General features: G+C 36.4%; 1 protein-coding gene across 9 annotated transcripts in view; it reads right to left on the bottom strand.

Annotated features, from left to right (window-relative positions):
* Positions 1 to 26,560, bottom strand: part of MITF (melanocyte inducing transcription factor) — a 212,124-nt gene that overhangs the window by 87,038 nt on the left and 98,526 nt on the right. The window contains exon 1 of one of the 9 annotated variants that reach the window (XM_037492592.2): positions 11,323 to 11,445. The exons of 7 other annotated variants lie outside the window; for them this stretch is intronic. In XM_037492592.2, coding sequence (XP_037348489.1) covers positions 11,323 to 11,378 — 56 coding nt within the window. In that variant the 5' untranslated portion in view covers positions 11,379 to 11,445. Of the gene's footprint in view, positions 1 to 11,322; positions 11,446 to 26,560 lie in introns of those variants that run through there. One more of the 9 variants, XM_037492585.1, reaches the window with a different exon arrangement.

Genomic DNA, 26,560 nt, shown 5'->3' with positions numbered 1-26,560 from the left:
TCCTCCTTCTAATGGCTTTGGTACTTACTCTGCCCAAAATCATTTAAAATGCTTAAACACTAGTCATAAGAAGAAAACACTTTCTAATTTTCCTACCTATGGTTTTCAAATGTTTATCTTGCCAGCTATCCAACATTCCATATTAAACTTTAAACCTTAGTTATCTTATTTGGAAAGAAGGGATACCAATACTTTCCACCCATTTTTCAAAGTGGAAGAAGCCTTTTAAATGTCTATTGCATCATTTGGATTTTAAAACCTGAGTTCTTCGAGATTTTGTGAATAATAATAAAATAATGAACAAAATAATAAACATAACTTCCCCAGTATAATGAGTGTTAAGTGGTACTGCCTCAATAAATGCTGACTGCTGTAATTATTATTTGCTAGAAAATACAGTATTTCTTTCTTCCAGCAGTATAATTTTCTAAAAGATCTCTGCTTGCAACAAACAGTACAAAAACTATGCCTCTGTAAACAGAAAAAAAAGTGATATTTGATAAAATATTCACTCTTGAGTAAGTCATTCTTCAAAGCAGGTAGATATACCTTTAGTTTCCTTCCTTGAGTGTGAATCCCATTATTTTTTTAACTTCCAACAAAAGACAAATTAGACTTTAAATTAGTGCTCATCTACATCGACTCCTTAAAAATGTCAAACTTCAAGCTCTATAGGTTACAAAATGTGCTAGCTGATGAAGAAACACTTGTGTTTTACCCTCACACAAGTCTAGGAAACCAGATAACTGAAATTATGTAAGCAGTTTATTTATAATTCACTATAGGAAATTGATTCAGGTTCACACAATGTAATAATATGCTGCCATTAGAAATGGTATAGAAATATATTTACTATTATTTATAAAAAACTAAACAATATAATTTAGAAAAGTACAATCCAATTAAAATAATGCTCAATACAAGAATGTGAAATGATAAGGTTACTCAGAGTCATTGCCAGAACATAGTCTTAGATCTTTGAACAACAGTATCATTAAAAACTTGTAAAATTGTTCACAGTCATTGATGAACAATGATTCTAAGAAAATTTCTCAAAATGTGGAAAACCTGACATTACAAAGTTATTTACTAAGTACAAAATATTCTGAACCATCTAACTTTGACCCCAATAAGAGAATGCTTAAATTAAGAGGGACGATGTTGGTCAAATGTTTTAGTTACAACATGAGTAAGTACTGTGGATTTAATGTACAGCATGGTGAATATATTTCAGTGAAACTGGGGATAAAGGGAGGGATAAAGTTATTGAAAAGATTTAAGCATCAAATAGGATCAAAAAAAGTAAATTATGGCACATGAATTTGATAATAAATTACTAATTTTTTAATTGCACAACTAAAAATGCAAAATGAGAAGTGCATGTAAGAGTAAATTCAAAAGCAGAAATCAAAGCGTACTTATATTCTAATTTAAAATAAGTAAATATGTATAAAATGCACACACATTATCAGAGTGAGAGTAGAATTACAGATAAATTTCTTTCTTTAGCTGTTTCCCACTTAGGCCATAATATTTTTTTCAACGACAGAATATATGCCACAAGTTTAAATTCCATTAAATCCAGTGAACTAATTTAGGAAATGATGACACAAGTTGAGGAGTCAAAGTCACTGTTTGGCTAGAAGTATTCTGACAATAGTGGGAAAGCAGTAACAGTATCCAGCACAGTGGTTTTCTGGGAAGTGTTCAGGATCCCAGAAGACTTAAACCCTCTTTCCTTTATTGTTTCCTACAGAAGCACACAGAGTGAAAAATGTTAATACTCTGCTTGTGACTTTAATATCCTAGCTCATCCACACAATAAAAATACCTAGTCATGACTCAAAATAATCAATTCACTGGGTAAGGTTCTGCTATAAAACCATCAGAAGAAAATATATTTTTCTATACTTTGAGTATGTGTTCAAAGCTCAACTGTTCTTTTCTAAACCAAAAAAAGAATGGGGTATGGGAGCTATTTAAAAATAAATAAATGACTAAATAAATAAATGAGCACTTTTAATATTGAAAGCCTGTCAGGTTAAAACGTTCTCAGAGAGACTGATCCTTCTGATAAAAAACAGGACAAACCTTTGTGCTGTGGCAAAGGCAGCTGTGGAATAATCGCACTAATTAGCTGCTCAAGACAAGCCAATGGCTGTGATACAGGGGGAAAAAATCCTTTCAATTAACAGTAAAGCATTCTTGAAACATCTTAAATTAAAATTACTAGTTATCAACCACACTATGGCTTTGGACTTTAAGGTCAACAACAATATCATTTAAAATACTTACTGAAATATCCTGTCATAAAAAACCACATATCTATATGTAGACTGTATAAATAAATTGAAGCCCCACTAAGATAATCTAGCCGAGTTCAGCTAATTGACATTATTTTAATAAATGATTGCAAAAAAAAATAGCATGTGAAGAAAGGAGTCACTTCACTGCACATACTCCCTGTGGGATATTTCCATGTTGCTAAAGATGTCTCCAGATTCTCAGCTTTATTCTCCATCTTTTAGACATCCCTTCCTCTTAAAAATAATTGAATCTGTAATTATCACCTTATAGACAAAAATGAAGCTATCGACACTTTCAAAATGTTAGAACAAATGACCATAGTGCTTTAAACTCAGAAATAAGGTATATATGGCAATAGTATAGGCAGCTACAAAGCTTATTTTTAAAATAAGGACCTGGTACTGAAGACACTAATGACAACCAAGGAGAGTTATCCAAATGTACTTAATTATAAAATCCAACTGAACTCATCCAGGACCCATGAAGCTCAATCTGTATTAAATAATCCCAGATCCATGAGTCTGATTCCCTTTAATCACATTATATAAAGGTCATTTACTCCACAAATAGTTCTTGGCTGTTCCCTCTATGCCAGGTATTGAGAATACCTGTTTTCTAATCACAGGGTTTAAAGTCATGGTTAAAGTCATAATTCTTCTGAGAAGCCTTAATTAAAATTAAGTCAATTATCAAGATTATCTGACTGAGCTGGTTCCATGTTTGAAGGTGCACATCTCATGGTAGGAAATAGCCTTTGAAAGCCAACTGAAGGAGAAGAAAATGACTTTAGTGCCACTTGTCCAAATCATTCAGACCAGAAACACAATGCCCCTGAGAAATGGGAATGGTTCACAGTGACTCAAGAAGGAGGCATCAGTAGGATTCAGGTTCGAGCTCAGTCACTGCAGAGCAGTGATTTTTAATGAGCCATTCAAGCTCTGCGAGCCTCCCCCAAACATAGATCCCACAGGTACTGTGGCAATTGAGTGAGGTAATGTCAGCTAAGCTAAAGTGCTCAGCACAGGGGGCCTCCCTGGTGGTGCAAAGGAGGTGTTGCAAGTCTCAGCACTATGAAGCTATCCCAGCCACTGCAGCATGAGTTCGATCCCCGAAGCATGGAGCTGATCCACATGGTGCAGCAGACCTCTCCTGTCTCGCTCAGTATTTCAGTCAATCTACTTGTTCTGTTCCACACTCTGTCTCTGATGAATCCTCTCACTCTCCCACACCTCTGACCTATACCCCAGCTCTTATATACATAAATAAATAAATCTTTAAAATATTTGTTTTAATCTAAAGTGTTCAGCACAGTGGTGGAATACAAATTATTCATAACCATTAAATGTAACTTGAGCACCTACCTGAATGGCTGAATTTACATTTTTTACCCTCACAGTCTTCCCATGCTTCATGATGGTGTAGGCATATGGACACTGTGCTTGGAATTATCTGGCATATTCTTAAATTCTAATAGCTTATTGCCTCCATCAATCACTTAAATAAATGAGAAATTCCATTAAGTCTAATACCCTGCCATCCAAACAATATTTGACCACTCCTCACCTTGGACAGTGACACCAATACATTTTACTAGACCTTATAAATCAGTCTTTGATCTCCATATCCCCATCATCCAAGGAAGCTGAAACTTGGTGTCTAGTTGAAGGAGCTATTAACCTTTTTCCTGAATCTCAGCTCTTCAATTCCTCAGAGTCCAGCTCTGTCATTTACAAATCTGTGGCCATGGCCAAGTCAGTCAATCTCTTTGAGTATTTAATACTTCTGCCTCTCAGCATAGTGATGAGGATTAGATTTTATAATAGTTGTAATAGTTGCAATCTGGTAATTGTTGTAAAACCTGGAACATCCTGGAATATAGTCCAATAAACTGGAATATAATTAAAAAATTAGTAATAAAAACAATAATGTTAAGACATGAAGATGCTGCCCCTTTTTATGCAAAGAAGCAATTTTGTAAAATCCTATATGCAACTTTGGATCATAGCAGATCTGTCTTTTAAGATTTAGGCAATCAGATTTAATTCAGAAAATATGACAAAGTATTGCATGGGTGGAGAGAGAGGTAATTTATCCTGCAATTCTCTCATAAGACATAAAGTAAATACGCTAGCATTTTTCTTCAGGAGAAAAATAAATGTCATTGTAGTCATTCAGTTGATAGACTTTAAAGCCTAGTATTTACCTACACGGGTCCATTTGTAATTATGTTCAGGAAAGCACAATGGCTATTGTTCCTATACACAGTGGATACACAAAAAAGCACAATTATATTAAACACACGTACAGGGCCTACCTGGTGGAAAGGGGGTTAAGCACCACACTATGAAGCAATTCGCAGCCTCTGCAGCATGAGTTCCATCCCCGGCCAGCCAAGGAGCAACCCACATGGTGAGGTATACCTCTCCTGTCTCACCTGCTGCTCCCCTCAGCAGTGAATTTCAGTAGATCTTCCTGTTCTACTCCCTACGCTGTCTCTGGTGAATCTCTCACCCCCATGCCTCTCAACTATACCCAGCTCGTGTATACATAAATAAATAAATCTTTTTAATAAAAAAAAAGACACATACAGATGAGAAAGTCAAGTCATGGATATTTTAAGCTATAGGGGTTCCCAAGTGCAAAATGTTGCCTATCACAAAACAGCTGAGGATTCTGTCTAAAATCAAAATACCTAATCTCCATCCCTGAAAATTTAGTTTAGGTAAGGTCCAGGAATCAATACATCTATAAATCTCTGCCGCTGATTCTCATGCCTCGACATATTTATAAATGAATAGTAAAACACCCATATGTTTAGTAGGACAAGTGGAGCATGAACCCACATCTCTGATTCTTAGACCAGAAGATGTTTTTCCATATCTGAGGAAACTAACATTCCATTACCTGCTCCAGTGTGCCTGACAAGAGCTCTAAAGAGTCCTTCTGCTGCTGAGCTGAACATGCTGAATGGAATGGAATGGAATGGAATGGAATGGAATGGAATGGAATGGGAGGAACTACTCACTCCTGCCAAAGGAGCTAGAAAAGCAAGCAAACAAAAACATCTGTCTAGAAACTGCCAGTGGATCTTTATGACTACCACACTGTGACTTTACCATACATAAATGGACCCAATAGGATAAATCTATAGAAATTACCCCCAACCAGCTTGTTCTATCAGCAAAAAGAAATTCTTAAGTCTCTGAAATTACTTCCAAGTGCACAAATCACAGCAATAAGAATTGGTAAATGGATATATCTTTTTAAATGACAGTCTGGGCATCTAACATTTCAGAATGATCAGCACTTCCATTATCTTAATCTCTCCATCCCTTCTAAAGTAATCACTCTGTACATGTAAGGATGAGTTTGTCACGATGTATGGTGGAAGCAAGTACCAATAAGAAAATTAATTGTTATTTGTGTACAAACTTGCTGAGGGTATAACTCATATGAGTTTGACAGGAATCAGTTTCACAGTTTGATTCAAAAATTGGGATCTTCTAAATTTCTATTATTGTCAACCTCAGGTTTCAGTGGTCAAGAAAAAAAACAATGAAAATCTGCCCAAATCCCATTTTTTTTTCTGGTAACATTACCACCTCAGCTAATAAATACTACGTGATTCTGACACAAAGAAAAATATACAGGCTTGTATATTTCTTTCCTTCAACAAATATTTGAATGTTTTCCAAAGGCCAGGTTCTACTAGACATGAGGGATAGCCTGGTGTCTCAAGTGGACAGCACCCCTCTTGTTTGGAGTTCTTCACCTTTCACAAAAGGAGGAAAACACTGCAAAAAGTAAAAAGGAATCTTTGTTTTTCAGCACTCAGAATCCAATTGGGTGTTAAAAATTGGAGACTCTCTGTAACTATTCAGGTTCAATATGTTTTAAGATGGTTCTTTACCAGGTACCAGCAAAACAAATCTCAATAACTGATTAGATATAAATCAAAAAGAATTTTAACAAGACTCCCAATTTATCAATATTATTCAAAAGAGGGTACAAATGTAATACCCTGGAGCATAGGAAGAAAAGAATAAATATTTATATGTATTTTATCTCATTACATTTTTATTTTCTATTTTGGTACCTGTTATATAATGTAACTAGTACACTGACACATACATATAATTTATAAATAAAATTAAAATATATTGACAGAGTTAGCTTAAAAATTGTCCTTAAGCAGGAGAGATGATCAAAAATGTTTAGAAACCTCTGTAATAAATGACCAATGTTCTTCCAGGCAATTTCTTATCAACAGAGTTTTTTTTAAGTTGATTCTTTTCAGTACTCCCAAAGGGTTTTGTACTTCTATACACTCCAGCTAAGGAGAATGCCAGCATCTTAATAAAAACCACCTGTACCCCTATGTTTCTAGCAGCACTATTTACAATAGCTAAGCTTTGGAAACAACCCAAATGCCCAAAAATAGATGACTGGATCAAGAAGATGTGGTACATATACACACTGGAATATTACTCAGCAATCAAAAAAGATAAACACATGCAATTTGCAGCAACATGGATGGAGCTGGAAGGGATCATGCTCAGCGAAATAAGCCAGAAAGAAAAAGAAAAATACCGGATGGTCTCACTCATAGCAGGAATCTAGAAAATCTAAATAAGGGACTAGGAAAAAGAATAACTGTAAGAAAGAAAAAATCAAAATCAACAAACAACTATGAATCAGAGACACACTATGGGGTGGGGGGGGGGCTGGTAAAGGAGGGATTGGGGTCAAAATAAGGGGGTTGCAATTATATGGGGAATATAAAAATAAAATTTAAAAAAAAAAAAAAAACACTTTCAACCAAGGATATGAGGATACCATTTCCTCATGTTAGGGTAAAAACTGGTCTCCATTTTCCAGAGATACATCCATGGGCTGGCAGTCTTCACACAATTTCCTTGAAGGAAATGGGCCCTCAGAGTTAATCCCTCAAAAGAGGGGTGCTCCACACTTAAGCTTTCTGACTTTCATATCAATCTTCCTTCCACTAAACAACACTCTAGAATTCAGCTTTACTATGTCCAACTATGAAATCCCATTCACATCTAGCTACCATGTTGTAAAAGTGTCTGAAAAATGCATCCCCTCTAAGGTGTATGTATATAATTGATACAGCATGCCATGATACCCCACACAGAGTATTTTAAAAGGAATCAACTTTCACCCCTATCACAATCTGATGACAGAATTCAGACATGAGAGTAAAAGTAATTAGAAGTAGCTCTTCAAAAACAGAATTTCCTTCTGTCCCTACTCAAATAACTGCTCTAGTCTACTTATCTATACAACATCATAACAGGAAAGAGAAAATTCTAAAGCTTTAGATTACCATCACTTAACAATTACTATACGTCAAGGACATTATCTACCCAGGTGCAAAGTTTGTAATACTGTGTAGAAGTGAAGACAAAAGTACAATTATGGTCTCCGAAGCAGCAAATTGGTGCATTTGTCATGGCTTAAGATGCAATGTTACAAATAGTAGTAATGATTTACAGAGGTCATGTGTTATTTATGCCTGCATAGCATCATGTCCCAACACTTTCACCTTGAAGAATTCGCCTCCTCAATTTATTTCACAGGGTTATAGTGTGCTACTAACTCTAGACACAGAAACACAACCCAGGCTTGGCTTATCAGCACATCCTTTGAATGGATTTGTGCTCCAAGAAGAGCTCACCTTTATGTCTGACTAGACTATTGCAATAGAAGAGTAATCTTTATACTAGAATTTGTAAAGATGGTAGAATGTAAATCCAGAACTCCCTGAACCTATCTGAACAGAAAGTCAAACTATATGAAAGAGTAATGTGAATTCAAAGAGAAGTGAGAAGAAGGAAGAACAAAGAACATTGTTTGTATGACACTGAGCATTGGATCAAACTATCCCTAAAATCTCAATAACCATCAATGTTTGATGTTGATTTATAAGAGACTTATCAATCTTCATTTTTGCTTAATTGAGTTTGATGTGCTCTGGTATACCAGAAGTGGATTTTGTGACACATTAAAAAAGTTATATCCCCACCCAAAAAAAAGAATTAAGGGTTCAATCTAAGAGTGTAATTCAAATAATATCATATCCCTTCACCTATTTTCATTTTGTCATGGCTGGTATTCTGCCAGTGACAGTATTTCCCAGCTTTCTAGGAGCTAGATTGGCTTAATGCCTAAGTTTTGCCAATGAGATTTAAGCAGAAATGTCATGTGGTACTTCCAGGAATTTTCCCTAAAGAGATACCCTTCTTTGTACCCTCTGCCATCATGTTTCCTGGAATTTGACTGTAGTGGCTGGAGCACCAAGCGTCTTTCTGGACCACAAGGATGAAATTCAGACTTAAGGATGGAACTGAAATGTACCTGATCTTGACCTGGTAGAGCCAGTTCTATGAGAATAGGGATTTTTATATATTGTATTTCCATATAGATTCTTTAGTATCTAAAAGAATATGTATTCATAGTAGAACAAATTAAATATTTGTTCAATGAGCAAATTTGGTATCTGAACCCTAACAAATATCTCACTTCATAAAATCAGATAATACTAGAACTTTACAGTATTTGAAGACTTTTACTCAGACCATTTCCTTGAATCATCCAGTGGTAGAAAGAAACCTTTATCCAATAATCACTGAGCTCTAGAGATATACTGTATCTCCTTAATTCAAACTTTCCCGCCACATTTTAAGATTTCCCAAGTCAGAATAGATCATATAATCAATGCATATACCTAATAGACTTTTCTCTTCTACCAAACATTTGCCTGACAATCAATAGTGACTTATACACAAGGAAATATATTTGATGGACAAATATTGTAGCAGTGGAATACGCATCACCCCTCAAAAACTCAAATGATTTTTAGTTTGGTTAATTCAGAAATCTGGGTATTGAGGGAAAGTATCAATAAAAAGGCAGATGAAAAACCATCAGTTTATTCAGCCTCTTAAGTGAAAACCCATAGGACATAACAGAGAAGAACACAAGCCTTAGGACCTCGAAAACCTGGCTCTATCATTTCTCAGATAGGGGATTTGCACAGGATGTTTTTTTACCTGTCCAAACCTCAACTTTCTCATCTGCAAAATGGAAGGAGGAAAAAGTGTACCTTTGACATACAGCAATTATGAAAATTAAGTGCACTAATACAGGTAAAATCCTTACAATAAGGGTTAGTACACCCTGTGCACAATGTGTAATTGTTAGGCAATGACTATGCTGTGGTTTGATTCCTGAATTGGTATCCACTGAGTATCTTGTCATCTCAAAACTAGTAAAAACTGACAAGTCCTTTTCTATGAAGTCCTTTTCTAGAATTTGCCTCTGTTCCGGTGTTCTTTGCTTTCCTAGAGTAAAATACAAAAAGAAATAAATAATTCATAGCGCGTGCCCTTCCTAAAAGAACAGGCACAAAGAAGTTAATGGGCAACAGCTCACTGAACAAGTTTTGTCAAAGATATTTGCTTAGAATTTCATTCTGAGAGTTTATAAAGGAAGCATGCCTCTTTGGCGAGTATTATCAGAAAAAGAAATTTCACATCAATTAAACAAAAGTAGTTGAAATTAAGAACAAATTCAGGTATAAATCCAAAGATGACATAGTTACTGTCCTCACACTGCATCAGAATAGCATGTTTAATCTGTTCATGTCATCCATTAATTTAAGTTTAATATTAAAAAGAATTAGGAAGATATATAGTGCATTCTTGTGAGATATGAATCACAAAAAGGAGTTATCATCTCCCTACTATCTCATTTACCAAACAGAAATTTATAACATTTCTAGCACACTGACATTTTAAATACATAATTATATACATTTGTTCATAAAATGCTGTATCATTTTAGAGAGATGAGTCAACTGTTTTAACGACATATAGAATTCAATTGTTTTAATGGCATAGAAAAATATAAAAGCAAATTCAATACAGCAAAAATAGCATAAGAAATTAGAAATCATTTTAAAATCTGTATACCACCTTTTAAAGCTGTACCTACTGGACATAGAGAGCTTTAAACACCCTTAAATTTGTGGGAATTTCATTTTTTTAAGGATAACATTCTAAAAATAGTTCTGTTACATTTAGTATTTTTCCATTATTCTTGTCTTTAAACACACCTTCACAAGCTGCTGAACATAATGCTTTTCTGACTTAATCAGAACCTCTCTCATGACCCAGGAACGTTCAGTAAATAATTATTAAGCTCCAGAGCTGGCTTTTGCATAAGTTGATTTGCTTGAATGCCTATTCACTTAAGGACACAGCTTTTAGTATTGTTTTCAAATCTTATCACCTAATATTAAAAGTAAATGTTAAAGGAAGTGGGGGAGCCATCATCCACTTAGTATATCTTCATTTTAGTATTCCTTTGAAACTACCAATTTCAAACTTGTCCTACATTTATATGCCAGATAGATGATTCTGATTTCGGAATGTTTTCTCTTCCTCTCACAGAAAAAAAGAAATCAATATAGAGTAATGCAAATGAGATGTTTATTAATGCAATGGTTACTATTTTAGAGCCAGGAGAAAAAAAAAGAGAAACAAAAAATCCAAAGTGTTTGCAATGGAACAGTTTTGACAATGTTATTACTAAGGACACTGGTTTTCCTGAGGAAAAACCTCTTTTATTCCTAACAAAGCTGGGGGCTGCAGACTACCTTATAATCATCAATCAAGCTCTCTTCTCACTCAGATTTTAAGCAGTCATTTTTGGACATTATTAATTTAAGACTAACATTCAATTTTAAACAAGAAGATGAAGCTAATGAGCTAGCATTTCCATTCCCCCCACAAATTAGTTGTTATCCTTGTCATACCCACCTACTAGAGGTTACAGCTGAACCTGATTAAAGCCACAGTCACAAAGTAACAGTTCCAGTATTTTTAACTCCCAATGAAACCTTCCCATTTTCTGTCCTCCCCCTTAAAAAAAAAAAAAAATCGCTCCTGTTAAGTGGTCCCAGTGTTATTTTCAGAATAAAACTTCACTTACAGATATAAGCTTTCAAAGGAGCAAGGCATGAACATCTGAACTCTAAGCGCCTCCATCTTTTTTCCTTTAAGGTGCTCTGCAAGCCCTTGGCGAAGAGTGAAAGTCAAAGTTAGTTCTGGCACTGGCTGTGTCACTAGGGGTGGCTCCTGATAAGGCCTTGGAAACTCCAATCCAAACACAGCTCGTGCCAGAATGGTGCCTGGTGTCTGTCTGCAACAGCAGACCTGTTTAATCCAGTACCTACTGTACCTGCAGGACAAAAATGCTGCCTCACACTGCAAAGGGGGCTAAGCAAGGACCCAAACACAGCCAGAAATCCACCCCAGCAGCCAGGCAGCACCTCAGGATGCTTACTTAGCTTTCTTGTGTGCAGGTGCCGGTTGAGGCTTGCAGAGGCTGCGTGTTATTAGAGAACTTGAAAAGGAGAGGTAACAGCACAGACTGGTGAATTTCTAACACTTAAAAATTTATGGACTCTAGGAGGGTTTTGGGATGGCTTGTGCCTCTTCTTAGTTTGGGAGATTGCAGGCATCAGCTTGTCACAGACCTCTAGCTGCTTTGCATCCATGCACAGGCATTTCTGGAACTGAAGTTTGCTAACTGAACATGCTATCTTGTTGACAGGCTAGAAATTGGACAGTTAGAGATTCCTACCCTCAGTCTGCAAGAATATAAGGAAGGCTGTCCTTGCCCAGTTCTCATAGAAGTCAAACACGATCTGTTTCTAATTCTGGGTACCACCTTCTAGAACAAATACATCTTTAGGCCATACATATGTATTATTAGACTGTCATACAATTAATTCTGAATGCACGGGTATACATGAGGAAAAAAAACACAAATATTGTTTTCAAAAGACACTTTAAAATTCCAATATGACAACATCAATATTATTAAATATTGATGCAACATCTACAGACTCAGCACACCAAGTTATCCCGCAGAGTTATAAAAATATGTATGTTTCTCCCTGTACGCAATTCAAAGGTCAGAACAAAGACATCTGGCATTGACTACCTGTGTCCCCTGGGCAAGTGACTTCTCTACATGTAACAGTTTCTCCCCTAAGCAAATGGTTAGAAAACAATGCAATCTCTATAAGCCATAAACAAACTCAAATTCCAGGTAAAATGTCATGAAATTGTCTTTTTTTTTTTTTAACTTCCCTTTAATAATATGCAGCAAGGAATCTCATATAAGCTATTATTGGTTCTTCTTTTTTTTTCTTTGCTTATTCATTCATTCATTCTTCTATTTAATAAGTATTATGGAAAAGCTACTATGTCAGAGGCATTGCATAAACTCTTAGAGACACATACTAAATAATCACCCAACTGGATAGTGACACATATAACTGCTACAGGGAGCTGGAGACACTAAAATGTAAGGGTCACAAAAGGCTTCTCTTAAGGATGGACCTCTGGGCTGAGATCTGAGTGGGACAGCAGCTGGGAGCCAGGAGGGCCATGGAAGAAGAGCACCCCAAGCAGTGGTAACCACACATGCAAGAATCCTGAGGTGGGAAGTTAGAAGCTCCATTGTGACTGGAGAAGAGAGAGTGAGGTAAAGCATGGTACATGTGAGACCAACGCAGTAACCAGGGTCAGATTATGCAGGATCTGGTAAGCCATGAAAGGTCGTTAATTTTTTTTAAAGATTTATTTTTTTATTTATGCACACAAGAACTGGGGTATAGGCCAGAGGTGTGAGTGGATTCACCAGAAACAGAGTGGGGAACAGAACAGGCAGACTGACTGAACTACACTGCTGAGGGGAGTAGTGGGCGAGAGAGTGAGGTCTGCTGCACCATATGGGTAGGTAGCTCCCTGGCCGGCTGGGGATTGAACTTGTGCTGCAGTGGCTGTGGCTAGCTTCACAGTGCTGTGCTTAACCTCTCGCGCCACCAGGGAGGCCTGAAAGGTCGTTACTTTTATCTCAAGAGAGAGAGGGGACTGTTGAGAGCTGGCAAGCAAGAAAGTAATGGGCTCAGATTTAAGTTTTTAGAAAGATCACTCTGACTACTATATTGGGACCAATTGAAGGAGGGGCAAGACTGGCTACCATAAAACAACCCAAATACCCAAAAATAGATGACTGGATCAAGAAGATGTGGTACATATACACAATGGAATATTACTCAGCAATCAAAAAAGATAAACACATCCAGTTTGCAGCAACATGGATGGAGCTAGAAGGGATCATGCTCAGCGAAATAAGTCAGAAAGAAAAAGAAAAATACCGGATGGTCTCACTCATAGCAGGAGTCTAGAAAACCGAACTAAGAGACCAGGAAAAAGACTAATCAATACAAAGTAAAAATCAAAATCAACAAGCAACTATAAACCAAGGACACACTCCGAGGTGGGGGTGGGGAGAGGGAAGGGTGGGGAGAGGAAGAGGAAGGACTAGAGTCAAAATAAGGGGGGGGGTGCAATTGTATGGGGAATATAACCAAAATGAAAATGCACACATTGTGCAAAGATGAAAAAAGATATAAGAATTATATAAAATAAAATATTAAAAAAAAAAAGATTGGCTACCATAATAGACTTGGTAGGAGGTAATGACAGCTCATTAGGAGAGGGGCACTGAGAGGAAAAGGGGGAGGGTGGAGAAAAGTGGGCAGATCACTGGTGAAACTATAGATCAGTAAGTAGAAGAAATGGAGGCAGGGTAGGGAATCCAGGTCCTTGATGCAATAATCACAGTTATTAACAATAGCCATGGAACAACTGCTACACACCAGGTATTGTGTGGGTACTGAGGTAAACAGAAGATTAAGATGCTACAATGCACCTCTCTTCTGTCTAGCATAGTAGAGCATGAAAATTAAGAAACAAACTGGTGTCAACTTATCCAGGTCGAAATACTATCACTTACAAATTTTGTGACTGTGCAAATCTGCTAAATTTTTTGTGCTCTGATTACATCCACTGAGAAGAGGGAAATGATAATTGACTATTCCATAGGTTACTGTTGAAGCTAAAGGAGACATTATTTGTAATGTGTTTGTCACAGTCTGTGACACATAATAAGTTTTCAATTAAAAAAAATAGCTCTTAAGATTATTATTGTGATTAGGGCTATCTATATGTCCAATCTAGAGAACTGAGCAAAACAGGACAGAGTGAAAAAATAGAGAAAGTCAAAGATCAAGGAAATAGAGAGGGTAGGAAATTACCATATCAGGATTTTTAAGGGCCTTTTTTTTTTTTAATACAAAGTCACGTTCTCTTCCACGCTGAGCATTAAGTTATAAGTACTGGGTAAGTTTTAGAATTGAAATACTGATTTATTACATGCTTACAGACAGAAAAATATCTGTATTCTTCATGGACTTTCAAATATTGACCAGGAGCCAATGGTATCAATTTCAGCCACTCTAACAAGGCACACAGTATGATGCTAAATGCTCCCCTGCGTTAGACATTAATGCCATCCTTTGACATCTTATCCTGAAAAATCTATCACCCCAAGAAATCTGTCCTTGACCTTTGATTTAAGTGTTTATTTTTTCCCTCTGTCAAAAATACATTCATGTTTATTTATTAAATAAATAAATTTCTCATAAATTTAATATGATAATAACAAAACACACATTTCTCTTGATTGTACTATTTAAGTGTTTAAATAATATTACATTTAAGGGACACATTTTCAAATTATTCATGGGCTGTCAGAAAGATCACATTTCATCAGAGTTCTCAAGGAATCTTCCTGATATTACAGTGAAATACCCACCAGCAAATGGAATAAAGTTTGGCTTATATGTGCACATCCACCACTATGTACAAACTTCATAAATATTACATATATTTCCCCAATGCTAAAATGTTACCCCTGAGATCACCCAATTATTCAACAAATAGCTTCTAAGAGGCAGGGACCTCATCTGCTTGGTTTACCATTGAAACCCTAGACCCTCTGCACTAAAATAATCCATGATGCTTGTTCAAAAAAAATTTTTTAAATGAATTAATCAACACCTTGTAAGTGATTCTTTCATGCACATAGGTACTATACAGATGTGTACCCCAAGTCTCACACACACACAAACCTTAAATTTAATTTTTTTATTGAATCTGTCAGTTGTTTACATGTCTATATAACTTTGGGGGTACATTTTTACTCCACCATACATGCACATGCTTCACTCACCCTCCACCAAACCTCCCATGCCAATGACCTATCCTCTTTCTTACCCAAGCCCCCCTTCTTCCCTCTTGTTCCTCTCATAATCAGTAAATTTTTTCTCTAAAATTTGTTTTTGCTGTAATTTTCCAGGGCATGTTTTTGGTTATTTGTATTCCACAGATAAATGAAATCATCCACTTTCACCTTCTGACTTACTATATGATAGAAGTGACTGCAGTCACCTCAAGGTCCATTCATTTTGTCCCCAAAGACACCATTTCATCTTTTTAAATAGCTGAATTAAGTGCATATTCCAGAAATTCTTTATTTAGTCATTGGTCAGTGCACTTTTAGGTTGGTTCTTGGGGCAAGTGTAGGCAGTGCTGCTATGAATGGAGAAGTCCATAAATCTTTTCATATTTGAGACAAGCCTAATTTTATTTATTTGTTTTTTTAAAGATTTATTTTTATTTATACAAGAACTGGGGTACAGGCCAGAGGTACGGGAGGGTGAGAGGATTCACCACAGACAGAGTGGGGAGCACAACAGGCAGAATGACAGAAATAAACTGCTGAGGGGAGCAGTGGGCGAGTCAGGAGAGGTCTGCCAAGCCATGTGGGTGTCTCCCTGGCCAACTGGGAATCGAACCCATGCTGTGGAGGCTGCGGACAGCTTCACATTGCTGCACTCAACCCCCTGCACCACAGGGAAGGCCCAAGCCCTAACTTTATTTTATTATATTATTATTATTATTTTATATATTTTTACATCATTTTTTTGTTTGCACAATGTATGCATTTTCATCTTGGTTATAGCTCCCATTAAATTCCCACTGCCCCTTGTTTTGATCCTACTCCTTCCTCCCCCCGACCCCATAGTGTGTCTCTGGTTTATAGTTGCTTGTTAATTTTGATTTTTACTTCATTATAATTAGTCTTTTTCCTGGTCCCTTATTTAGGTTTTCTAGATTCCTGCTATGAGTGAGACCATCCGGTATTTTTCTTTTTTCTTCTGACTTATTTCACTGAGCATGATCCCTTCCAGCTCCATCCATGTTGCTACAAATTGCATGAGTTTATTTTTTTGATTGCTGAGTAATATTCCATGGTGTATATGTACCACATCTTCTTGATCCAGTCATCTATTTTTGGGCATTTGTGTTGTTTCCATAGCTTAGCTATTGTAAACTGTGCTGCTATAAACATTGGGTTGCAGGTGCCCTTTTGAATTAATGTTTCTGTGTCCTTTGGGTAAATACCTAGGAGTGGAATTGATGGATCCTATGGAAGCTTCAACTTTAGTAGGTTGAGGAATCTCCACACAGCTCTCCATAATGTCTGGACCAGTTTGCACTCCCACCAACAGTGCAGGAGAGTTCCTTTTTCTCCACAACCTCGCCAACATTTGTTGTTGCTAGTTTTTTTAATATGTGCCATTCTCACTGGTATAAGATGGTATCTCATTGTAATTTTGATTTGCATTTCCCTGATTACAAGTGATGTTGAACATTTTTTCACATGTCTATTGGCCATTTGCATTTCCTCTTTTGATAAGTTTCTTTTTAGCTCTTCTGCTCATTCTTTGACTGGGTTATTTACTTTGTTTTTGTTGAGTCTCATCAGCTCTTTGTAGATTTTTGTGATCAGTCCATTACATTAGTGTTGTGTACAAAAATATTCTCCCAATTGGTGGGGTGTATCTTTGTTTTGGTCACTGTCTCTTTTGCTGTACAGAAGCTCTTTAAATATATTTTTTAAAGATTTATTTTTATTTATACAAGAACCGGGCTATAGGCCAGATGTGCGGGAGGGTGAGAACAGAGAGGGAACAGAACAGGCAGGCAGACTGATGAAATACACTGCTGAGGGGAGCAGCAGGCAAGACAGGAGAAGTCTGCCCGCCACGTGGGTTGCTCCGAGGCCGGTACTGAACCAGCACTGCAGAGGCCGCAGACAGTCTCACAGAGCTGCACTCAACCAGAAGCTCTTTAATTTGATGTAGCCCCAGCTGTTTATCTTTGCCTTCACTATCACTGCTTTGGGTGATGTGCCTTTATTAAAGATGTTACTGAGGTGTATGTCATGTAGTGTTTTGCCTATATTTCCTTCTATATATTTTATGGCTTCAGTTCTTATGTCTAGTTCTTTAATCCATTTTGAGTTGGTTTTTGTGCATGGTGTGAAGTAGTAGTCAAGCTCATTCTTTTGCATGTAGCAACCCAGTTTTCCCAGCACCATTTATTGAACAAACTTTCTTTGCTCCATTGCATATTATTTGCTCTTTTGTCAAAGATTAGTTGACCATAATAAATCTGTGGGTTTATTTCTGGGTTTTCTATTAGGTTCCATTGGTCTGTGTGTCTGTTCTTGTTCCAATACCATGCAGTTTTGATTATTATGGCTTTATAGTATAGTTTGAAGTCTGGGGGTATGATACCTCCATTCCCTTCTTTATTTTCAGGAGAGCTTTGGCTATTCAGGGATTTTAGTGGCTCCCTATTAATTTCATCAATATTTGTTCTATTTCTTTGAAGAATGTCATTGAAATTTTTATTGGAATAGCACTGAATCTGTAAATTGCTTTTAGTAGGATGGCCATTTTGATAATGTTAATTTTTCCAACCCATGAGCAGGGGATGTCTTTCCATTTCTTTGTGTCTTCTATTTCTTTTAAGAGTGTTTTATAGTTTTCTTTGTATAGGTCCTTTGCCTCTTTGTTAGGTTTATTCCCAAGTATTTGATTTTTTTTGTTTCAATAATAAAAGGGATGGTTTTTTTTGATTTCTTCTTCTTCAGATTTACTGTTTGTGTATAGGAAGGCTACTGATTTTTGCATGTTGATTTTGTATCCTGCTACTTTACTAAATTGGTTGATTAGTTTGATTAGTTTTTCTGTGGAGTTTTTGAGGTTCTCTATGTATATTATCATATCATCTGTGAATAGTGATAGTTTAATGTCATCCTTCCCTATTTGGATTCCTTGTATGTCTTTGTTTTGTCTTATTGCTGTTGCTAGGACCTCCAGTATTATATTGAAAAGCGGTAGTGAGAGTGGACATGCTTGTCTTGTTCCAGATCTTAATGGAAATGCTTTTAACTTTTCACCATTGAGAATGATATTGGCTATGGACCAAGCCCTAACTTTAAACACAAATAAGAATTGGTAATGAAAGGGCCTCCCTGTTGGCGCAAGGGGTTAAGACACAACCTACAAAGGCAGCCACAGCCACTGCAGCATGAGTTCGATTCCCGGCCAGGGAGACCCACATGGCACAGCAGGCCTCTCCTGACTCATCTGCTGCTCCCCGCAGCAGTGTATTTCACTCAGTCTGCCTGTTCTGCTCCCAACTCTATCTCTGGTGAGTCCTCTCACCGCCCACACCTCTGGCCTGTACCAGAGTATGCATAAATAAATAAAAATCTTAAAAAAAAAAAAAAAGAATTGGTAATGAAGGAAATGGAAAAATGAAAAAGTCAATGAAGAACAAAGAGTTACCTGTACTTCAATATATTTTAAATCTTAGTAACTATTCCTTGTCCCAAATTCAACAAATTGATTAGAGTCATCAGAATTTTCGCTAACCTTTCCACAGATTATTGCCTTAACTAAATGGAACTTTAAACTATCAGCTATCTGTGTGACAGCCAACTTTTCTTTTGTTACTAAATTTGGACCTCAGAATCTTTCTGGAAGGAAAATTCAATCACTATGTTGAACCGGTTAGAGAAGAGATAAGAGGTTTTACTTGTTATAAAGGCCAAAACTCAGCTAAAGAAAAGTAGAACTACTGCTTTATCACAGTCAGAATTTTCTTATTTTATTTGAGAATTAAGTGCTTTATTGTCCCCAAAGCACACCACTGTTTTATATATTTTCTTTTGATCATCATTGTTCTTTTTAGTAAAGTCATACTTCTACCCACCAGCTCTCAATAGAAAATACTTGAGGGCTTACTACAAGCCAAGCATTGTAGTGACCCATGAGTTATCTTCTACATAATATTAAGAAGCATCTAGGGCCTCCCCTGGTGGTGTAGCAATTGAGCGCTGGGTTGCGAGGCTGCCTGCAGCCTCTGCAGTGCCAGTTCGATCCCCGGCCACCACAAGGGTCCCATAAAAAAAAAAAGAAGCATCTACAAAGTCATCAAATGTTTCCCTTGATCCCAGCCAATGGTTCCTAAACCAGCATTCCTATCGGAAAGCTCTTGGGGACCCTTCTGCACACCCCATTCCATCCTCTTAAACACAGGAATACTTAAAAGTATAGATGTCAAGAATCTTTCCCCAAACAAATGACTAAAGGAGACCCTCCAAGTCACAGTTTGGGATTCTTTTAAAAAGATTCTCGAAAGGCCTGCCAGGTGGTGCAAGAGGTTAAGACGCAACCTATGAAGCTATCCGTAGCCACTGCAGCACGGCCAGGGAGCTGCCCACATGGCACAGCAGACCTCTCCTGACTCATCCACTGCTCTCCCCAGCAGTTAATTTCAGTTAATCTGCCTGTTATGTTCCCTACTCTGTATCTGGTGAATCCTCTCCACCCCCACACCTCTGCCCTGTACCCCAGTTCTTGTATGCATAAATAAATAAATCTTAAAAAAAAATAGAAAGATTCTCATAAAAGTTTAAAGTAAAGTCAGATCTGGGAAATACCAACATGTAATATATTATATCATATATAATTATACATATGATTTATGCAAATTATCCAAGAGTGGTGAAATCTACCCCAAAATATAAGCTCCCTTTATTTGTTGAAGAAAGAAGTGTTTCTTGTACAATTTAATTATGTCAATTATGCACTTAGAATTACTACAGATATGCTTTAAATATTCAGTGAAGACATTTTCATATGGTAATTAAAGAGTACCATGAAAGTAGTGATGAAACTCTCTCTGTGTGCCATTATGCTCCTGTTCAGTGAAAAGCAGATGCTACCAAAAACACCCTGCAACTCAAAACCGTTCCTGATTTGCCCAGCATATAAGAGGCCCTGCTCGCAGTATTATGGAGAACCTACAGAGAAGACAGAGACTCATCAAACTCACATCTATCTCTATGTTAAGAGTGGGGAGAGAGGACAGACTACCAGCCCCAATAACTCCTTCCCAAGGTGACTGCTCCTCATCTTTCTGATCAGGTTTCATATGTTTTGCATTCTCCCTCAGAGATGTCTTTCCTCTCTGTTTTTTGTTTTCTTGGTGATATTTATTGCTTTCCTTTATAGGACTTAATCCAACTTGCAATCATTCTATTTGTTTAACTGGCTTTCAAATTGGAGGGAATGTATTTCCTCCTCAGAGTTAGTAAGTGCTCAATAAATATTTGCTTGATAGATGGCTAGATCAGTGACAAAATACAAATAAAAAAATCCATTAAGAAGGACCAAAAAGCATCATTTGAAGACATTTAATTAACTAGAAAGGCAACATGCATAAATGGGAAGTACAATTGTATCATCTTTGCTTGGAACTGTTTAGCTGTTGAATACAACTCACTTTCATAGATAAAGTTTTGGAATACAAAGTTCTAAGAACTGACCCAGTAGTTTTACCATAAAACCCTTATTAAGAAGATTGCAGGGGTCTCCCTGACAGTGCAAGGGTTTAAAAAGCGACCTATGAAGCCGTCCGCAGCCTCTGCAGCAGGAGTTTGATCCCTGGCCAGCCTCGAAGCAACCCACATGGCACAGCAGACCTCTCCTGTCTCACCCACTGCTCCCCTCAGCAGTGTATTTCAGTCAGTCTGCCTGTTCTGTTCCCCACTCTGTCTCTGGTGAATCCTCTCACCCCCACCCCACACCTCTGGCCTGTACCCCAGTTATTATATGGATAAATAAATAAATCTTAAAAAACAAAACAAAACAAAACAAAAACAAGGCCTCCCCGGTGAAGCAGTGGGTTAAGCACCAAGCTGTGAAGTTGTCCGCAGCCTCTACAGCATGGGTTCGATTCCCGGCCAGCCAGGGAGAAACCCACATGGCGCAGCATACCTCTCCTGCCTCGCCCACTGCTCCCCTCAGCAGTGTCTTCGGTCCATCTACCTGTTCTGCTCCCCGCTCTGTCTCTAGTGAATTTTCTTACCCTCCCGCGCCTCTGACCTATACCCGAGTTCTTGTGTAATAAATAAATCTTAAAAAATTGATTAATTATTTAAAATTTAAAAAAAACAAGACTGCAGGAAATTTTTAATATCTGGAGAAATAACTTTTCAGTCCTACTCAATCATGTTTATCTCTTTCATCCTGTCTCCAATGTTTTCTACTTCTAAGAACAGATCTATCTCCCTGTAACAATGAAGGTATAGCATCTTATGAAAGACAACTCATCATACCTGGCACACAAAGAAGCCCTGAAAGGTTAAAAAGGAAAATACAGATGAGACCAGGATTACCCCCGGTAAACTTGACCTAGACTCACAAGGGCATTACATTTTTCCTCAAAAGAATTTTAGTGCATGCAGTAATTTTTTAATTATACAAAATTTTAAAGCAAACAACAAAATGCAAGGAAATATTTGCTACAGATTAGATCCAAAATATTTAAATTATTAATAAAAAGACTCAAAATTAACTCAAAAAGGAAAATAATAAATCAGGAAAAATCCATAAATAATTTAGAAAAGAAAAATACCTAATGTTCAAATTTACTATAAACGAAGTAACAAATATAAGTACAAAGTTATTCCTTGTCACCTTCCTAATGAGTCATCATTATAAAGAACCATTATAAACATCCAGAGAGAAAAAAATATATCAATTTTAAACTGTTTAGAAAAATCTGTTCTTAGAATATAAGTATACAAAAGAAGCATTTCAAATGCTGCCTGAAGTAAATTTTTAGGCAATTTAGGAAGAAATATATGAAATAATAGCGTGGCCCTCTTGTTTAATGTAATAATAAACACAAAGATTAGTTCCCTTCGCTGAGATCTCTGATATACTCTCACATAGGCTCCACTTTAAAGGAAATACTTGTTCTGAATTACAGGTGATTCTGGATATAAACTTAGCACCATTTTTCAACTGGAAACAGCACAGGTGATGGTGCAATGTGCACATGTACGCATGCATACACACACATACACACACACACGCACGCCATGTACTGTTCATATCCTTTGTGTTAAGTCATTTAACTTCTGAGTCTCAAGATCTCCAAAATGGAGATACTGATATTACCTATTTAATATAAGAATATCATGATCAAATGAGAAAGCTAAGATATGAAAAGTGCTTAACATAGTAACTGAAAAAAATCAGCACTCAATCACCATTATGCTAGGAAGGAGTTATTTCTGAATACTGTATGTAATGAAAGCCTGTCCCTAGAGCCTCAAGGATCTTCAAGTTTTAGGGTAAATAAGTTATTTGAAGTCAACAGTGAAAATACTTTTGAATGTTATATGAAGAGGTTACAGATATAAAATATGTGTAAACTCAGGAAATAGCTGAAGAAAATGAGAATATATTCACCATGAATATCTAGAAACCAAGATGGTGGTGATTTGTAATTTCTTCTGATATTGGATAACTACTATGCCTTTTCAATGGCTGGCTTAGGCACAGAAAAATATTCTAGCACAGGGTAACTTCTGCTCTGACTCAGTGTGTCAATTATGTTTTAAATTTATAGTTTCACTATACAAACATAACTAGAGGTCAAGCAGGAAATCATGTATTTAAATAAGCAAAACTATAACAAATCAGATCTCTTTGTATCAAATAGATCACCTTATGTTAAGTTTGTGTTAAAAGTCAAATTTCCCAAACTTCTAAAGCTTCTCAATACTTGCTCTTATACTAATGACATCCTGTTTTAGTTATGCTGAGCAAACAGGATTCAAAATGAGAAAAATAATATTTGCACAGAAACGCTTCCTGTCTGTTGATTAAATCCAATCAATCATAATAAACTCAATACACATTAGTGTTCTGTATCTAATTTACACTCTAGGGAGTCTTGCCTATAATCAAAATGTATATTTATGTTGATAGTAAAATGTTAAAATAACCAATATTTTAAATTAATAGTCTGTGTAATTTCAAGTAATACTGCCACATGAAGTGACATAAAGACATAATGAAAGCTTTGCTTAAAAAAATAGGTTTGTGTTCTTCAAAAACATGTCTATCAAAGCTACCTAATTCTCCCTTTAACATTTACTAAGTATTTATTATCTGGTAGATATGACAAGACTGGTGATATAGATGCAGAGAATAATGACCACTCCCACTCAAATATAGTATTCATATATTATTTCATTTTTTTAAAAAAAGGAGGGAAGAAAAAAGACAGAGAATTCATCATATAGTCACACTGAAAACTGTATCCCATATTTGCATATCACACTTCACATTTAATCTCTTTTTATTTAAATAAAGAAACCGAGGAATAGGAAGCAAGGCAAATAACTTGCCCAAAGTCAAGATTCAAATGTGTTGCAGAACTGGTGTTTGAAAGACCAGAACCAACAAGCTACTCTCTCTTTTTCAAGTTGATGCAAGTTACCCAACAATCACAAAAGCAAATAATTCGAAAATTGGAACTGTGCACTGGAGTTGTCTCTCTATTTGTCTGAACACCAAAACCCATATTAGATTCTGAGTTCATGAAGGTGTAAACCATTATCTGTTTAGTTCACCTCTTTATCTTTAGACACAATTCCCAGACCCAGGAAGGCGTCCAATAACTGTCAACACGTTAAATGATTAATTGGTTGACCATGGTGCTTTTTGTGGCCATTTGTGCTCATGACTGCCTTAAAAAAATATGTAGAATGAAGAAGGTTTCCCAGGATATTTATCCCAAGCATGAATTAAATTAATGGTATTCACTAGAAAGAAACATAAAGAAACACACAATGCTTGTCCTCAGTTAACTAGTAGAAAAGAGTTAGGAATTGTGTACAAGTTAAAAAGAGTAACTTAACACAAAGGATAATCAATGGGAGAGGCAAGGTTATGCTAAGAAAAGGAAATATTAATTTAAAAGGCTTTCTATGGAAACAAGACCTCTGGAAATTGGGGGGAGAAGGATGAACTTCCTTTGGCAAAGATGGTAATTCTTAAAAGAAGTTTCCCAAAGTGAGATGATCTCAAAGGGAGACATATAGACTCCACATTAAATAACCATGAATTACCCAGTGAGAAAGGCCCTTTCATATTTCTTTCATCTCAGGAATAGTCTCTGTTTGATGCTAATATGTCCTCAATCTCTCAACACTTGCCTTTTGTAACCAAAAAAAAAAAAAAAAAACCCTCAGATCTCAGTCTCAAGCTCTTCCAGAAAACATGCCTACTAAGAACCTAACAATTTTTCTCCACTTGTATTGTATTTATTTTATGCGTACTTCATTTATTATAACCTTTTTAAACATAGGTTTAATTTTTTAAAGCACCCAGATACTATATAGGGGCAAAAGTCATGAAGTTAGCAAAAGAATGGCTAAAATTTTGGAAATAATGATTATGCGAGAAATAAAGAAAATAAAGAATATGCAAGATCCTTCAGTGGAATCAAGATTAATCACAGTCCACAAATAGTGGCCTACTCAATTGTAGAGAGAAGTTAACAGCTACAAAGAATTCAGTCTGATAAAGAAAATCATGCAGGGTTCTGAAATGATAGCAAATGGGTCGTGCCCTAATCACTCCCTAAATGTGGAAAGTGAGCATAACTCTCAGATATGATCCCATACAGTTAAAGCACAGGCCTGGCCAAGTGGGACTGAGACTATCACAACGAAGTGACATGACAGTGCTGTAAACAAGGGCTCATTCCATTTAAAAAAAAAAAAAAAAAGAAAAGGCAAGGCTGTTAGAACAAAATGTCAGGCATGCTCCAAGGAGTTGTTTTAATATATAACAACTTTTCCCCTCATGATGTAAAGGTCATTCATTTCTGCCTGTGTTATCTCTTGGAGCACAAATGCATCTTATAGACCAATTTTGTTTTGGTTTCTTTCTGATTTCATAAGCAAATAACAACGGAAATTCCCAGTACAGATTTTTTTTTCCCCTGGCTGTATAATACTTTCATACACTAGATGGAGCCAACTTTATATTGCTTTGGGATTCATTCACTGGCTTTGTGTTGTACTTGAAAAAAAAATCATACACAAAGTTATGGGAGAACTGTGTACCACATAAAAATATTTTAATTTAAATATCTTCAAATTTAATTTTAAAGATCAAAAGGTCCCATCATTTTTTATCATTCTGCATATTTTGTTATGACTCTTAATCACAAATTAATATTAAACTCTCAGTAATGCTATAAATGTGTTTAAAATATGTGTATCTTTGGTTTATTAACATACATATATATAGTAAATTTCTAGGGTGGGAAGAGGATTAGGGCAAGAGTTGTGGGTAGGTAGACTATAGATCTGAATCCTTAAAAATAAGAAAAAAAAGTTTCCGGAGCAGGGCGGGGGTGTGTATGTGTGTGTGAAACTGCTGACACCATTGCAAGAAGAATGGCTTTACCTCCAAAACTAGGAAAGGTACACTGCCAGAAAACAAGAACATACTACAGCTCTGCAGTCACTCCCCTGGGGCTGGGACAGGGCAGTAGGGTCACGGAGATGACTCTCTCCAATTGGTCAAGGTAAACTCAATAACTCTTCACTGAATCTTAATCCTTCAGATTTTATCCCCAGAGGATATTTGATATTGTTTAGAGACACTCTTTGTTGTTACAAATTGAGAGGGAAGTGCTATAAGAATCTAGTAAGCAGACAAAAAAGATAAACTCATGCCATTTGCAGCAGCATGGATGGAGCTGGAAGGGTTCATGCTCACTGAAATAAGCCAGAAAGAAAAAGAAAAATACTGGATGGTCTCACTCATAGCAGGAATTTAGAAAACCTAAATAAGGGACCAGCAAAAAGACTAATTATAATAAAGTAAAAACCAAAATCAGGCAACTATAAACCAGAGATGCACGATACTACACAGGGGGAGAAGGGAGTAGGATCAAAACGATGGGGGTGGGAATTTTACGGGGACAATAAGCAAGATGAAAATACATTCATTGTACAAAAATGAAAAAGATGTAAAAATATATATAAAATAAACATAAAAAAAAAGAATCTAGTAAGC

This window comes from Talpa occidentalis, unplaced genomic scaffold, assembly GCF_014898055.3.
Source record: "Talpa occidentalis isolate TD23 unplaced genomic scaffold, MPIMG_talOcc4v2.1 talOcc4.10, whole genome shotgun sequence".
In the NCBI taxonomy this organism is placed as follows: Eukaryota; Metazoa; Chordata; class Mammalia; order Eulipotyphla; family Talpidae; genus Talpa; species Talpa occidentalis.
Note: the sequence above shows the minus strand (reverse complement) of the source record. Positions and strands in the feature narration are given on the sequence as shown.